Source organism: Periophthalmus magnuspinnatus, chromosome 21, assembly GCF_009829125.3.
Source record: "Periophthalmus magnuspinnatus isolate fPerMag1 chromosome 21, fPerMag1.2.pri, whole genome shotgun sequence".
In the NCBI taxonomy this organism is placed as follows: Eukaryota; Metazoa; Chordata; class Actinopteri; order Gobiiformes; family Gobiidae; genus Periophthalmus; species Periophthalmus magnuspinnatus.
In genome coordinates, this window is record NC_047146.1 from 8,694,900 (window position 1) to 8,710,723 (window position 15,824).

The 15,824-nt window shown below is 40.3% G+C and overlaps 1 protein-coding gene across 2 annotated transcripts in view; it reads right to left on the minus strand.

The window, feature by feature from the left end:
* Positions 1-15,824, minus strand: part of st6gal2a (ST6 beta-galactosamide alpha-2,6-sialyltranferase 2a) — a 50,949-nt gene that overhangs the window by 17,947 nt on the left and 17,178 nt on the right. For both annotated transcript variants that reach the window (XM_055230432.1, XM_033986838.2), the window contains exons 2-3: positions 5,447-5,497; positions 4,366-5,375 (exon numbers count right to left, since the gene is read on the minus strand). In XM_055230432.1, coding sequence (XP_055086407.1) covers positions 4,366-5,308 — 943 coding nt within the window. In that variant the 5' untranslated portion in view covers positions 5,309-5,375; positions 5,447-5,497. The remainder of the gene's footprint in view (positions 1-4,365; positions 5,376-5,446; positions 5,498-15,824) is intronic.

Here is a 15,824-nt window from a genome sequence, read left to right on the forward strand (position 1 = left end):
TCAATAGACTTTGATTTTCCCGTTGAGGCTAAATCTGGAGGAATAATGTAACCAAGAAACGGTGGGAAAGTGATTGATAATTAATCAGCTTAATTACAATGATCTCACCCTTATCGGCTCAATGGGAAGCTAAATCTATTCTGTGAGTGCTTTAGTGACCCTGCCACTAAAGACACGTGTTAAGGGGGATAAACATGAACGGCATTTTCTTTTAACTAGAAGGCTTATAACCAGGCTGAGGGGGATAATAGTATGGTAATATTGCTAGTCTTAAAATCCTCTGAAAATGTATACAGCGGCTAAGTAGTGAACATCTGCATTAAAATGTGTTTTATAACTGATTCAGAATACAATAGTGGACCATGTCAGAGTAGGTTTACGTTGAGTTGCAAACTGTTTTATGTTTTGTGGCACTATTTGTTATGCATTTTTAATCCCTAATTAAAGAAAAAAATGCACCACAAGAGCTGAGTTTTTTCTTTTACTCACTGATACTGTGCAGTTTGGAGCCTAAATAGTATTCCTTCCTCCATTTTAGGAAAGTAACGTCTGAATAAACCGTACTGTTATTAAAAATCGGTTTCACATATTTTCATTACATTTATTTAATTACTTCCCAACACTGAATATGGTAGTGTAGTCTTTCGCTTGCTAGTGTAATGGGTTTATTTTACGCTTGGACTGAAATCAAAATGCAAACTTTGATATGGAGTATGACGCACGGGCAGCACCTGTCAACTGTACCTTTGCATGTAAAAGATTAACGTACAGTTGAGTTGTATATGTCACGATCTCGCACTTCCACATAGCCTGTACTTTCACAAGCAAAGCTCATAATATTGTGGTAAAATCAGTTGATATGAACAAGTCAGTGGTGTGGCAGTCTGTCTCGTTGGATTACAGGCACTTTTGCAAAATATAATTGTTAATTTCTCTTCTACTGCACATTAAAGATCAGTAATATTGACAAAAAATACTATATAGATTGTCATTATTCTGAGGATATATCAGACAATGTATTGGCGATCTACCAACAAACTACCCAATCCACTCAGTCCTGTGTGAACCCAAAGTGGACAGTTTCAAAAATGTCCTCGGCCTTTGCTCAGTCGGCCTTTTCTTTTCAAACCATCAGACAGTAGAATCAGCTCCAGACAGTCAGAAATTGCCGGTTAATCTGAATAATTTTACTAGAAATTTGAAAAAGCACATTTTAGATAGCGAAGAGTGTCCACATCAGTCTAGCTCATTTGTACTGTTCTGTTTCACTGCAAAAACTTGAACATAACATTTTTTAATATTTGTATGGCCTGGAGGAAACATCATGTGTTGGACATGGGGACATTTTATTATATTTCACTGCAAATGTTAATCATGAACTGTCTTATAATGTAATTGTAATGAACTGTGTATGTTTAATGTGTGTTCACCTGCCCATAGGCTGCAGAGGGAGAAGTAGCAGTCGCTAAATCTGGTGCAAATCATCTTTTCTTTTGTAAGATTAATGAACTGTACACGCTCCCTGATAAGTAAAGAATAAAAAAAAAGAAAGCTCTATCTAAAATGTGCTAGACATGTCAGTAAATGCCTTGGTTGAGGTTCAAATACTGCATAAAAGGCGATATTCTAATTGTGCACATCTCCGAAACAAGCATTTGCCATATTATATTTTTTTTCCAAATATCCCTTACCTCTATTACACATGTGTTAGTAAACTGATAAAGCTCACCTCTTTATATAGTGAAAGTCAGTTCTATTAGACCAGGCCTGTAACTAATTAGCTTTTGTGCCAAGTATCTCACATAATTTTCAGTGGAAACATTTAGGTAAGATAAAATGAAATCTCATTATTTCACGAAAGCTACACAAAACGTGCCATTAATTAAGCCAAATGAAGACAGCGCCAAGCCTGTTTTGAAACCACGCTTACCCCATAGTAATACCAATGTTTAAATGTCAAGAGGATTGTAGTATATTGCCAATTAACAGCTTGTAACTGTTGGTGTACAGCATTACAGCCACAGCCACATCTTTATAAATACAGCTGACCTTATAAAGCTCACATATCGCTCTCAACAGGAACTTTCCAGCAGAGATTTTGAACCTCCGAGCTTTGAACATTTTCCCTGACATTGCATCGTGTCTAACCCACTCGGATCATACCCACATCGAGGAATATACAAGGCCAAAATATAACACATGGAGCTGTTCTTTCTAAAACATCTCGCACTTGCTCTGAGCGGTGCAATTCTCGTGACAATGCAAGAAAGCTATATGCAACGTGAAGGCGCCTGATTGGTTACCAGAGGGGGTTCTGCTTTTCACTACCCAGCCATCTGTCACTGAGTTCACACACTCCCCACTCACCAAAGAACTGCCAAGTGCACACCCAAAGCAGCGACACAATGTACAAAATGTAAGGACCAGGCTACACGCAGGGTAAATGTCTTACACTGATGAGTTTTTTTTATATTTAAAATCAGCTCAATGATGTAAAAATATGTCTATACCAAGGCCTGTTCCGATAAATACTATATGGACTTAATACTTGACAGATGGAACAGTCATTTTTGGGGGTTATTTAGTATTTATCATGGGGACCGTTCTGTACCACAATGAGATTTGAGGTGTAGACGGTCGAATTATGGATTTCTAGGGCTCATTATAGACAAAAACTAACTACTTAAGTGTTTTATTTTGTTATTTATTTATTGCAGTTCATTTTTTTTTTTGCAATTTTGTACATTTGGTATAATCCTGCCTTATGGTTTGGTTTCAATATTATCATTTATCATCTATATTTACTTCAGCAATGTATCGCACTTCAAAATTTTAAGTAAAACAGCTCACCCTGACCAGAACATACACACATTCAGTCTTAATTTAACTCTAAATAGATCCAACTCCAATAAGTAAAAGTGTCCCATACGATCCTTAAACATGTTTAGATTTGTGTTCTCATACACACTTTTATTACTCATGTGTACAAGTGCATTTTATACAATGTGAATGTTTTATTTTTGAAGGTTATGCACCTCCTGTTCTGACACTTCCTGTGCCTGTTAAAAAACAAAAATAAGACCACACTCATATACTGTGTGATGGTGTGCTGCGCATTTTTCAATAAAAAGTGACACAAAGTCAAAACATGTCGTTTGTTAAGAAAACCTGTCAGAAGAAGAACAAAATTCTTCGAGTTCAACAGAAACTGAAACGGTCTAGACATTTTCATCAGCATTAGCAAACACAGGTTTCCATCATCAGGGTTGAAAAAGTAGCAACTGAAGAGGAGAAATATAAACTGGGCAAAACTTTTACTGAGGTGTGAGAAAAGTTGATAAATAAGACTACTTCCAATTTGTGTATTTTTGTTGTGAACATTTCAAAAGTGTGAGTACTATAGCCAAGGACACAAATAATCTAGTGTGAATCTATAAACGCACACATGCCTTTCATGTTTAGGTTATTCTTTGGCATAATGTTTGGCTACCATGACTCCCATATTATTCCCGCCTTCATTTTAATTGACCATCGCATTGTGTGATTAAATTATTATTATTATTATTTGAATTTGTAACTGCGTTTAGTGTAATTGGCTCAATAATAACAGGTCTCGGTGAATGAGTAATTTGTTCCATAATTATTTCCACATTTCCTTAGATCACCACTGTTGTTTTAGTCACACGTTCTGTTATGTTTGTTGTCATATAAATAAATCGTCCATCTGTATCCAGGTTCAGGAGCATTTCACGGGGTTAGACTTGTGGCCTCTGACCTGTAGGACATGTCCCAAACAGTACTCGTAGCACTATATTTTTGCTGTTCCCTCATTTGCTTGTGATGTTGTCATCAATCCAGTAATTACAATAAAAGAGAAAATCATAAACATCACATTAGATTTGTGTGGTAGGGTTTTAAATGGCCCAAACCTGAATAGGTGTGAGGATTGTGTTTTGGAGAACATCTCGTGACCTAATGCAATGTCAATCATACTTGGCTATGGCCATTCCAAATATGGCCTCCTAAATGGGTCTTGGAAGGCTTTCTCATGAGCTGCCTGTGAGGGAGATTTTGGTGTTAGCTGTTTTATAATTCTGCACACAGCAGTTGCCTAATAACTGGGTATAATATATTCCCCAGAGAAAACAAACACACTTTCACAGAAGAGCTCTTTTAACACTTTTGACTGTCAGAGCACTGCATTTGTTTATGAGGAAGAATCAGAACCATGAAAAATGCTGCTAACCTACTGAATGTGGAAACGTATCTGTGTATATTCCTAAATAACACATGGAGATACAGTCAGAAATTGACCTAGTTACACTGTATATTAAATCTTGAATAATTTTAGTACATTCTACTCACCAATCTCCCTGCCAAGCCCTGAGCGCAGGATGGCACCAGCGGAGGTGACTACAGCACAGGTTTTAAAGGAGTCTGGACTTCCACGTCTGTACAATTGCTCCAGAGGGCGTGAAGGCACCAGACGCTTCCATCCCAAAGAACTGAAGGGCTCCTCGGACCCATCCACAGTGGTGAGTTTGGCCTGGGTCTTGATTTGACACAGCAGCTCTTTGGGGCTCTGGGCTGGTCTACGCTGTCCCTTATACACGACATGGTGCTTGTTGGCATTCACATAGTCCTTCATGGCACGCTGCAGCCGAGGGCTCAACATCCCAGAGGACACTTTGCCCCTCCACAAACGCTGCACCACTGAGAAGGACTTGGAGAAGTAGTACTCCTCCAAATCTCTAGAGTCTCCACCAGCCCTTTGGCGAGCTGTAGTCCTCAGTCTATTGTCAAGATCTTCGTCCTCCTCCTCTTCCTCGTGAGCATTACTAACATTGTTCTGATAGTCCATGTTCTGTTGGGTGGTCCTGTCTCGACTGTGCGCTCCAGGACCATCGACATTCTCTGTACCAAAAGAGGACCATGCAGCGAGACTTTGGGGGTCAAGATAATCCTGTTGACTGACCTCTTGGCTTCCATAGGGGGCGCTGTTTGGGCTGTGTGTTCCCTCCACACTGGACTCAGGGGTGGGGGAGCTGTTGCCTGTTCCTAGTCGGGACTCTTCTCCCTGGTACGGGGCTGTCACAGTGACAGGCTCAGGTCTGAAGCCTGTGAAGGCGGCCTGTATGGAGGCCAAGCGGCGGACATCGGGGTGCTGTGACAGTAAAGAGCCAGCAGAGGTCAGCGGCTCCCCCACCCAAGCGTCCAGGAAGTACGAGAGCAGGCCCAGGAAGAGGAGCACCCACGCCAACATGGCCGCCAGCACCATCCGCCGCCACTGCCTCATGCTGGACTTCATCACAGTCTCACATGCACAGGCCCAAACACCAGTGTCCCGGGCCGTAGCCCTCAGGTCAGTCCTGAGCCTGGAACAGAGTTCAGAGTGAGGCCCCGAAAATAAACAATGCTCCAAATGACAGCTAAACAAACAACTCACCAAACCAAGATTATTCCTCCATGTCCGTCTGGCCTGGGATTTAACAGCACCCTGAGGACACAAGAACGCAGCAAATTAGTAAAGTGAGGAGATGTGCGGCTGGAGCACCTCCTGTAGAGAACAGCCCGTCTGTTTTCAATTTTACAGAGAATTTTTACACAGCGGAGCTATTAACTGTGAAAAAACAAATTTACAACTTTTCCCATATTCTAAAATTACAGTGCAACAACAGAACCAGCTTTAACTTCGAAAAGATAAATCACCAAGGCGTATAACCAGTCCTAAATTATTAAACAAACACATTTATTTCGAACTTCAAAAAAGACAGGCTCTTACTGATGCTCTTCTGCGTGTGCGTGTGTGTGTGTATGTGTGTGCAGGGGTGTGTGCGTACGTGTGTGTGTGCGTGCATGTGTGTGTGCGAGCATGTGTGTGTGCGTGCGTGCGGGCACAGCTGTAATAATGCTATGATAATCTAAACTCAAAATCCATCTGCACAAACAACTTTATTTATTCAACTCAAAGTCCAAATCTGGTACAACACTGTAGAATCAACACATTTTGGACACATTTGTACAGTGACTTGCACATTTTATAACTGATGGCATGTACAATTAAGGTGAATAAATGGGGACTGGGGGGCTAGAGTTACGACCACAGGTAATTATAAGTTCTAGCTCTTAATCTTGGAGCGTTTCTCCAGAGAACAGGGCGAAGGGGGGAGGTCTCGACTCTTGTCCTAATTACAGTTTCCTGTCTGTGGGTGCCCGCAGCAGCAGAGGTGGGTCCTGCAGTGAGAGCCCTTATTTGAAATTTCCCAGGCCACACTAAAGGCCACTGACTGGGTCAACACCACTGGGAATCAGAGGGGGGCAGGGCTAGAGGGAGCAGCCACCAGTGGTTATCCTCACCTGGGCAGGCACTACGGAACATGGAAATAAAACTCAAAACACAGGCGCAGTACAAGAGGCTGCATCACAATGGAACTAAAACAGCAATTTGAGCTGGCATAATTATCTCCATGGCTGCAGTTGTTTTGATAATAAATGTCTTTTTGATAGAAAATCCTGTACTAAATATTTTAGGCCTCTACAAACATCTTCTAAAATGCATGAGATTCTTGTACCAGTTCATATTTCACTGTTCTCTCAAATGTTAATTTTTTTACCATGTGGACTCTTAACAAAATGATACTTTGGAAATGTATGAAGAGTTTAATAAGAAAAGCAGATCTGTCTGTTTGGAAAAATTGGCAAAAAGTGTTTTCTTCTTTTTGTTGCCATCTTCTACAGATGATGACAATCATGTATAGTGGATTTTAACAAGACGGGATGGAATTATATTTTGAAAGCAGTAAAATACATTTGGCTTTTGGAAATTGTACTATACTAAGAGTAAACTGCAAGCCCCCAATGACTTTTTCAAATAGCACTTTTCTGTTTTTGCAAATGAACTCTTCATATATTGCAAATCTAAGCTCAATTACCGGTAGTCATGAAAATTACTGTATCGACTTATCATTCACTATATGGAAGACAGAACAATATTTTTTTGGGGCACATTTTCTTTGCAGTAGTGGGATATTTTTTTTTTATTTTTTTTTTTGCAATATGACAAGATTTGAGCTGGAGAGGGCTGAATTAATAACTTCTATGATTCATTATAGATACAAGCAAACATTTTTTAGGCATTTCATTCTGCTATTTATTTATTGCAGCTCATTTTTTTATATTGTACATTTAGAATACTCTTTGGGGATAATTCTCCTATCGTTTGGTTTCAATATTATCGTTTATCGGCCATATTTACTTCAGCAATATGAAAGCAAAAGGTCTAATCTCAATTGCAATCTTTCCAAAAACAGAAAAATAGCCATTTGATTTTTCTTTTCCATAATCTTACAGCTTTACTGTACAACACCATGCAAAATTCCATACAAAAATATGTTCCTCACTGCAGCTACCCAAGGCTTTGAAACAGAATCTACCATCAGGTTTATGCTCACACCTCAGAGACCCTTTGTGATGTGCAAAAAGAACAGTTTATCCTTCACATTCAGAGCGAGCCCTACAGGAAAGAAGGAGGACGTATCAGAAGCAGAGCAGAACACTTTTACAGAAATACCACTGTGGGTTTTCTGACAAGCAATTGAGATTACATTTGAGATTTTGAAATCAAGGTGCATTTTCAAGGCTCACGATATTAGCATCTGAAAGAAGACTGGAAAATGAACAGCTAAACTAAGACTAAGACCCCATGGAGGTTTTCTGTTTGCAAATGACCTCGTATTCCCAAAAATTACTGCGCAGTTTGTAATTTTGATGCTTCTAAAAGGTCCAAATGAAGAAGTATGGTACTGGAAATCAATCTCTATGAAGCAAATAACACACAAGACCAAACAAATCAGGGTTGTACACATTAGTATGTAGCTCAGGCAGATTAAATACTGTATAATTACAACAAATAAACATTCTTGAAAAGGAAATACAACCAGGGGAGGAATGAGACACATCTGGTATGCTATCTACACAAGTGTCAAATGGGGTAGAATGTGATAAATATGCGTTTTTACACCTGGGAAATAGTAGCTAGCTTCCCCAACTCCCCCCTGGCGAAGTCTAACACAAACCAATGAGTCTACAGCCACTGCAGCTCAACAGAGAGCTCGTGTGCGTCCACTTCACTTTCACCTGGCACTCATCAGGATGTGTGCTTGAGTGCATGCAACAACAAACGTGTGGCACAGATGGAGAGGGGGTGGAGGCCAGTCTGGAGAGATGCATGGAAATGGGAAATTGTGCCGCCAGACATCAGTGACTTCATTAGAGGGAAAAGAAGAAGACGAATATAAACAAAACACTGTTCATTTAAACGCAATTTGTATGGAGGGAAAAATAACTGGGAGGTTTTGCTCATAAGATTGTTGTTATGTTGGGGCTAGTGAAAGGGGAATTCAGAACGTGCATAGGTCTAAAATACATGGAGACGGGACATTTGGTTTGCAGTGGACAATAGCGTCTTCTGAAAAACTGCAGCGTTTGCAATTTCCATACAGATGTAATTGGATTTGTTTGCGATTAACCCTGAAGCCCTCCATCCTCTCCGCATGGGACCAAATACGCTCAAAGGACCAGAAAATGTATCTTGATTGTAAAGCTCTGGTACAGTGCAGCGATTTCACATCTGGATATTGATCTGGGGGACTTAAGTGAATCTAATCAAGAGTCTGCGTTTTCTACACACCAACCACCCAAGTTTCATATTATATCCACTGCTAGAGGCCATGAAGAAGCAGAAACCTTGACTTAAGTGTCATGTGGGCAGTAGATGTTTTTAAATTAAAGATATTACATTAATAACTTAAATAACCCAACACATTGCATGAATAAATAACTTTACCCTCCAAACTCTCAAAGTCGCTTTAAAGTTCCATGCATTATTTATTCACTCCAACCTTGGTGATGGTAAGATACTTCTGTTCAGTAGAAGCGAGGCTGCCAATCTGTGCCCTCTGCCCCTCGCCAATGCTCACTCAAGTGTCTTGCCCAAGGACACAATGACAACATGAACCGGTCAGAGCTAAGATCAAACTGCCGTCTCTAAGTAACTGTCTTCACTGTACTGTACGACAGACAACAGACAAACTAATCGTGTAAATGATTCATGTCGTTATAAACAGAAGAACTGCATCTTAGTGATTTGAAGATGTCCCTCCTATAAAACATGGATGAGCAGTTTTTCCCTTCAGTAATAAGATCCGTTTGGCTAAATCCTTCTCGCTTTATGATGACTCTAGCATTGCATTCCCTGACACACTGTTATTGATCACATAATGTGTTTAGGACCATGATAGCTCTAACCAACAGGAGCCACAACACACTGCAGCTCTTTCTCATGTTGTACATTTCTGCGGTTGTGGACACATTTTCAGAGATGAGAAACCTGATCTTCAGAGAGTCGGAGATATCAGGAGTCATTTTGTGTTAACAGAGAGCTGGGGGAGGCGTAGTCACAGTAAATGGTCTCTATGCGAGTTAACAAGGCCACAGGTTTGAGCCCCAGAGGGACGGCTGTTATTACCACATCGGACATTACATCTCAGCACCGGTAATTAGAAGAGTGAACTCTCCGAGGAGTCCACTGCCCTTTACCACCATTCTACAGCCCTCAAAAAGCAGCTGTTAAGAGAAGACAGAGCATAAAGTGTACAGACATGAGGACATAAGAAAATCTGTAGCAAAAGACAAAGATTATGCCTCAAATGTATGAATACATTTACTGCTATGAACACATTACATTATATTGTAACAACAGACTAATGATACAGAAGGTTTTAATCACGGCCGCTGGGTCAGGCTGAGAGATGAACACTTTGGGAAAAAGATTTAATCCACAAAGCACTGCGGCTGTGATTAGATTTGTGATTAATGTTTTAATAATATGATGATATGGATGTGAGCTTCCACAGTTTCAGAACAAAAAACAAAACAAAAAATAGAACAAAATATGAACTGAAAAACAAATAAAACAAATACAAGAATCACATTTCAGAACATGTTTGCACAGACCCAAGGACGTCACTAGACCTGCAGCTACACTGGGCACCACCCCTTTCATTTATTTTTTATTACCTTCATTTTCTGAACAAAACAGATGTAATTTCCTGTAATCTGGCAGATTTTAGATGAATCAATGCATGTAGCAGCCTAACAGAGAGTTATCTCCTAAGAGGCTTTTACCAGTTTTATTATTAGTACAACTATAGGACATTTATTAAACCTAAGGTGTGTTTGCCACAAGCTACTGATCATTTGTGTCCAACTCTTGTGCCAGTGATAGTGAATCTCCAGCCCTCTGCTGCCTCCCTGTGCTCCGCCCCTGATCTCCAGCACACTCAGTGTATTGAGCGCCCCCTGTGTGTGAGTCGCAGCCTCACATTGGGCTGTGGACAGACCCTCCAGAGTCTTGACAAAACTAAAAACTCAAACATCTGTTAGGACCTGGCCTCACATTTTATGTTGCGTTTAATCCAACTGAAATACAGTGAGAAACTTTGCCGCAGTACTTTGTGCTATTGAGTCCACACAGCTATTCTTAATCAAACTATGCCAATATGAGGTGGACTTTCAGAAAATAAAAGTGACTAAAAGCTTGAGCTTTGTAGAACATCTTCAAGTGTCCTGCACACAGTGCCTGGAGCACATCTGGCTCAGGCTTCACAGGGAGCGTTTGAATAAAAAACAATGCTTTTACAAAAGGAAAGTGTCTTTATGTGTGTCAACAGTCAAATACCTGACTAACGAAGATCAAGTGAATCATTAGCTTTTTAGGCTGATCATTAAGGGATGATTCACACCTGAATCTACTAACATCCAGACTTAGTATTCTATTATTTTCATTTGTTTGCACTACCTCCCTCAAATCCAAACTGTCAGACTTTCCCTGGTATTGTCTTTACAGTCGTCTTGACAATGGCAGCACGCCCCATGATCGATCTGTTAATAGTGTTATCTGCAGCAGTGATGTTTAAAACAGCAAAAAAAAAAAATGTATTGTGAAGTTACTTTAATTTTATAAACTTTACACTTTGCTGCTTAAGGTTTGTTTAAGTTTGCTCCAAAGCTTCAGGAGATGCTTGTGTGCTGATCAAAGTTCCCTCTAATTTTTCACGAGTCTGAGCAAACACACAAACTCCCTGAGCGTCCCATGGACCAATGTGAGCAACATCAGACGTGTGCACTGTGGTCATGCTGCATCACATCCATCCAAGTTAAATGGTTTATTAAAAGAATCAAATTACTGCATTTACATTTCTTTTATAAGACTTTTAATTAAGTGCTTTAGTCCACTTACACAATGAAAATGACAAAAATCTTGCTCATGACCTGTGTAGTATGTTAATGCTTTTGTAAGTATAAATATTTCATTTTAACTATGGCAAAACATGAGCTTCCAACCAAACCAAGACAACTGTAAACTCCAATGTTGAAAACACACTTAAGATTTTTATGATAAAGCTCTGACTTGTATTATGAGTATAAGCCATTGTGTGAAGCTTTTGCTGTGACTGAGTGAGATTGTCCTACTGTGTCTGGGAGACAGTCCGTTAACTCTTTTTCAGTATATGACACGATCATTTGATTTTTACAACTCATAAACTAGTGACAGTTTTCAACGACCAATACACACTGAGAGGAATCTGTATCTGCACACCCAGCTGCTCTATTACTGTACATTTACATAACATATCAAAACACAATATATAATGTGTATTTGTATATAAAATATATTCAAAACAAGTGGTATGGGTCAAAATAAATATATATTTACAAACCACACACTGCAAACAGTGAACAAACACACACTTCAAAATGTAAACAAACACACACTGGAAACTCAGAACACACTGTACATGTGACAGTGTGACACTCATTCTGTGACAGAGGTTGGAGGATCGAGTCCCGCTCGGACCAACTTCGGGGGGGGGGGGGCGCAGATTGGCATTAGCTAATGCTAATAATTACGCATGATATATTTGACCCACAATTAAGGCAATAGCAGAATAAACCACGCTTACCGATCAGGAACAGCATCCAGTCCATCAGCACAAAAGGTCCTCTGCTCCTGAGTCCATCGTGAGATCTTCACTCGGTTCCACGAACCGCTCCAGGTCTGAGATGCCTCTAGTTTAACTTGTACAAACATCCTGTGTCCTCGGTCGCGTCCTTCCTTTGTTTTGTCCGTTTCGTCATGTTTAAAACGCAAAAGTGTTGCAAAACAGTGCGTAACAGTGCGCCCGAGGGCGGGCCGTGGGAACATTAAGGGGTTAAACACTTAGCATCATTAGTTTTCACTCCACATCGGCTAAAACTCTGGTAGTGGCGCATGAGGAGCCTGTCAATGACGTGGATAAGCTGCGCAAATACGTATGTGAATCACATAATTGTCTGGAGCAGCTCGTCACCGGTCACACTCACTGACTCACGTTGAAAAATAGCGCAGAATGACTTGTTGTGTGTTTATTTTATTTTCAATTCCGGCTCGATTTTTTTGTGCGCAGCACAGATTTTCTGTGCGCGGAGTACGTGTCAGCAGTGCGCAATTGCGCATGCGCGCAGTTTAGAGGGAACAGTGGTGCTGACCCGCCCACACCTGCTGTATCTGACACATCACAGAACTGTAACGTTATAATCTGTCCCCAAAGACAGTATAGCTTTTATTGTGATCTGCAGACAGGGGCAGGGCTCTCCTCATGTCATTATGTGCTCTTGGCACTTGCCTCCTGCTCAAACTGGGTCTTTCCATACTGGGGCACAGCTTATTTATACTGAGGAATGTGCCCCGGTAAAAAGGGTCTAGAGATGTCCCTGCACAGACCTAAACTACAGGGTTAGCAGTTTTAGGCAAAATAACAAACACTTTTATTAATGTTCATATCTTGATTTACACAATAGCGAAATAAAAATATGATGATCATGTACAGAGGGTTAATACAAACATTTTAAGACCAAAATGATGAGCCTGACAGCAGCATTTATGGAGAAATTGGCAACAGTTTCTCAATAGAAAGTGAATTGGAGCTGAAGTGCAGTTAGCAGGTTAGCTATGTCCATTTATATATAAAGTCTAAGATACAAACACATCATAAACTGGCTTAATCAATTTAGACTCAACACATAACCTTAGATAACTCTAAGTTCTATCTGATCTTTAATCTTTAGAAGTTTGTCTAAACCTGCATTTGCATAGTTTATTTTCATATGCCGTCTGTTTAGCTTGGTCAATAAATATCCATAAACCACAATTTGCATTGGTGAAAGGTCATTTCCAGTTTCTAGACATGGGTCAATGATTTGGTACAAGAATTTATGAACCTTCAGAGTTGAGTGATGCCCCCAAAACACTCACAAAGGCCACGTGAGTCTTGCTTTAACTTACAACTAAACTTAATCCAATTCTTTATATCAGTCACTTTTAAATCTCACTCTCATAGCTGTAATACTAGAGGGCTCCATAGCAAATTGTCACTACTTACTTCCAATCTCTGCCAATCATGCTCACTATATGAAGAACGGTATGTCCTCTGGTGCTTCTGCAAAACAATTAGACGCCTCTCTGACGTCGTTTCGTGATGCAGCGCTCCCCGGTGAGATGTAACGGTAAGACGAGGGAAATATGGAAGAAACTATATAGCACACAGGCTTTATTGAAAATCTATCTTGCTGCCAGGAGTGCAGAGTTTCTAAGTATAGCGTGTATTATTGTCTGTAAATGAGTCTCACACATCAGCGGTTACACAAGGCTTCGACACGATGACATAATGAGAGCCTTCCTCCTCACTACCATTCTCACCTTCCTCTACCAGTCTCACCTTCCTCTTCCTCCCCCACATCTGCCTCACAGTGACCTACATTCAAGTCTCCATGCAGATGTTAGGCCACGTTATGCTTCAATGGGCTGTGGTGATGATGGAGGAGGCCAATGGGAGCCTGTTCTTTGTGTTTAAGTACCAGCAGTGCATCAGCAACAAAGGCTTTCACCATCTATTATGCTTATTAAATGCACGTAACTGGCCTTGATTGTGTTCTCATCATGGAAGGCTTCTGTTAAATACATTAGAATAACTCAGAGCCATATTAAGTTTTGTGTTTGAGTGTGAAGATAAAATAGAAAATGTAAAAAAAAAATCACTGTCTACCATAAATACACAAAAACGAGTTGGGAGTTTTGGAGACCTGGTCCACACAAATGGTTTAATTCAGTATGAAGCCTTAACTTTAGCATAATAATAAAGTTTGAAATTTGAGCAGTAGTGCTAGAACCTATTTCATATCTGGTGCAATTCAAAATGTTATTGTGTTTAAATGTGTTCACTCTATGGGTTGAGGGATTTACTGCAGCCCTATACTTCCAGACTATGGAACAGCGCCCTCTGCCTGTCAGACTGAAAACACACCTCTTCTCCCTGGCATTTAATACTAGCTAAATAGAATATCTTGATGCTTTATTGTTCTTTTCCTATGTGTCGTGTTATCTGTATGTTAATTTGTTTTTTTGCTGACTTATATGAGGCACTTCCGGGAGTTGAAGCTGTTTTTAAATGTGCTATATAAAAAAAATTGAACTGAATATAATGTGACTGAATATAAGTGACTCAGAGAAGAGAATGACAGAGGCTGACCAATAGGATGAGGAAGAGAAGAAGTAAACAGCTGCCTGAGCATACAGCAGCATAATTTAACAACATCGAACCATATTTGTAGATCGCCACAGGCCAGGATCAGATCTTGATTTCAATCTAAATAATCTTACCGCCAACCATCCAATATTTTAACTAAAAATGCTCGACAAAAAGCAGCTGACACTATGTTAATGTGGCCCTAGCAACAGTACCAGCCTGGCACTACTGGTATGTGGAGCAGAAGACTGACTGCACACAGGGCTTGTTCTAGCCATGCTCTGTCCTGCCAATCAAGTTCTCGCTTCATCACATGACTGCACACAACTGTGGGCACAACAAAACTGTAAAACTGCAGGCACGGTCGCTTGGGTTTCATTTACCTAATCTGAGTTTCGCAGGGAGAACAGGGCACTCAGAGGGCAACGGAGCCAGGCATGCCTCCTTGTCTCTGGAGTGAGCCTGGAGGAGCTGCCAGGAATGAATGTCAGTGGATTTGTGTTACTATGTAACTACCACTGAGATTAGCAAATAAAATGGTGGGGTAATTTATAATACATGTTTTCTAAGGATTATGGGCGTCCTATTGATCTCTATTGACTCTCTTTAAACCTGATAAAAGCAGCTATCACATAAGAACTGATTTTAAGTTGCCATTCATGATCGGTATAAATCACAATTTAATAATGTGGTGGAGGAGGTTTTATACACACACCTACACCAGCTTTTAATGTTTTATATGGTCTTGGATACTTTGTTTTTTCTGCTTGTATTGTATTTTAAACAGGGTGCCTAAGAAAAGAGAGCCCAAGTGCTCTCATTGGGTTCCCCTGTATAAATAAAGATAAAGAAAAAGAAAGAAATGCAAGAAAATAAAAAACAAACTGCACAATCACTCTCAAAGTCAAATGTCCCATAAAGCGTCATGTGATGAGATCCTTCACACCATAGACTATATAAAGAAGTGGACTATGTGAGTGTGACGTCGGCCATAGCGTTTGGCTCCAGTCAAATGAAGCTCATCGAGGCTAGAGCGGTTATAGGGCAAATTTACAAGAGTTACAAATTAGGAATTGCAGCCACGAGTATCATAACGACCAAAGAACCAATCCGGAGCGAGGCGTTTGAAGGTGACGCCTCTTCCCGCCCACATCGCTGGTTTAGAAGGGAGGGGGTGTTTAGCAACGCTGTCAATCAAAC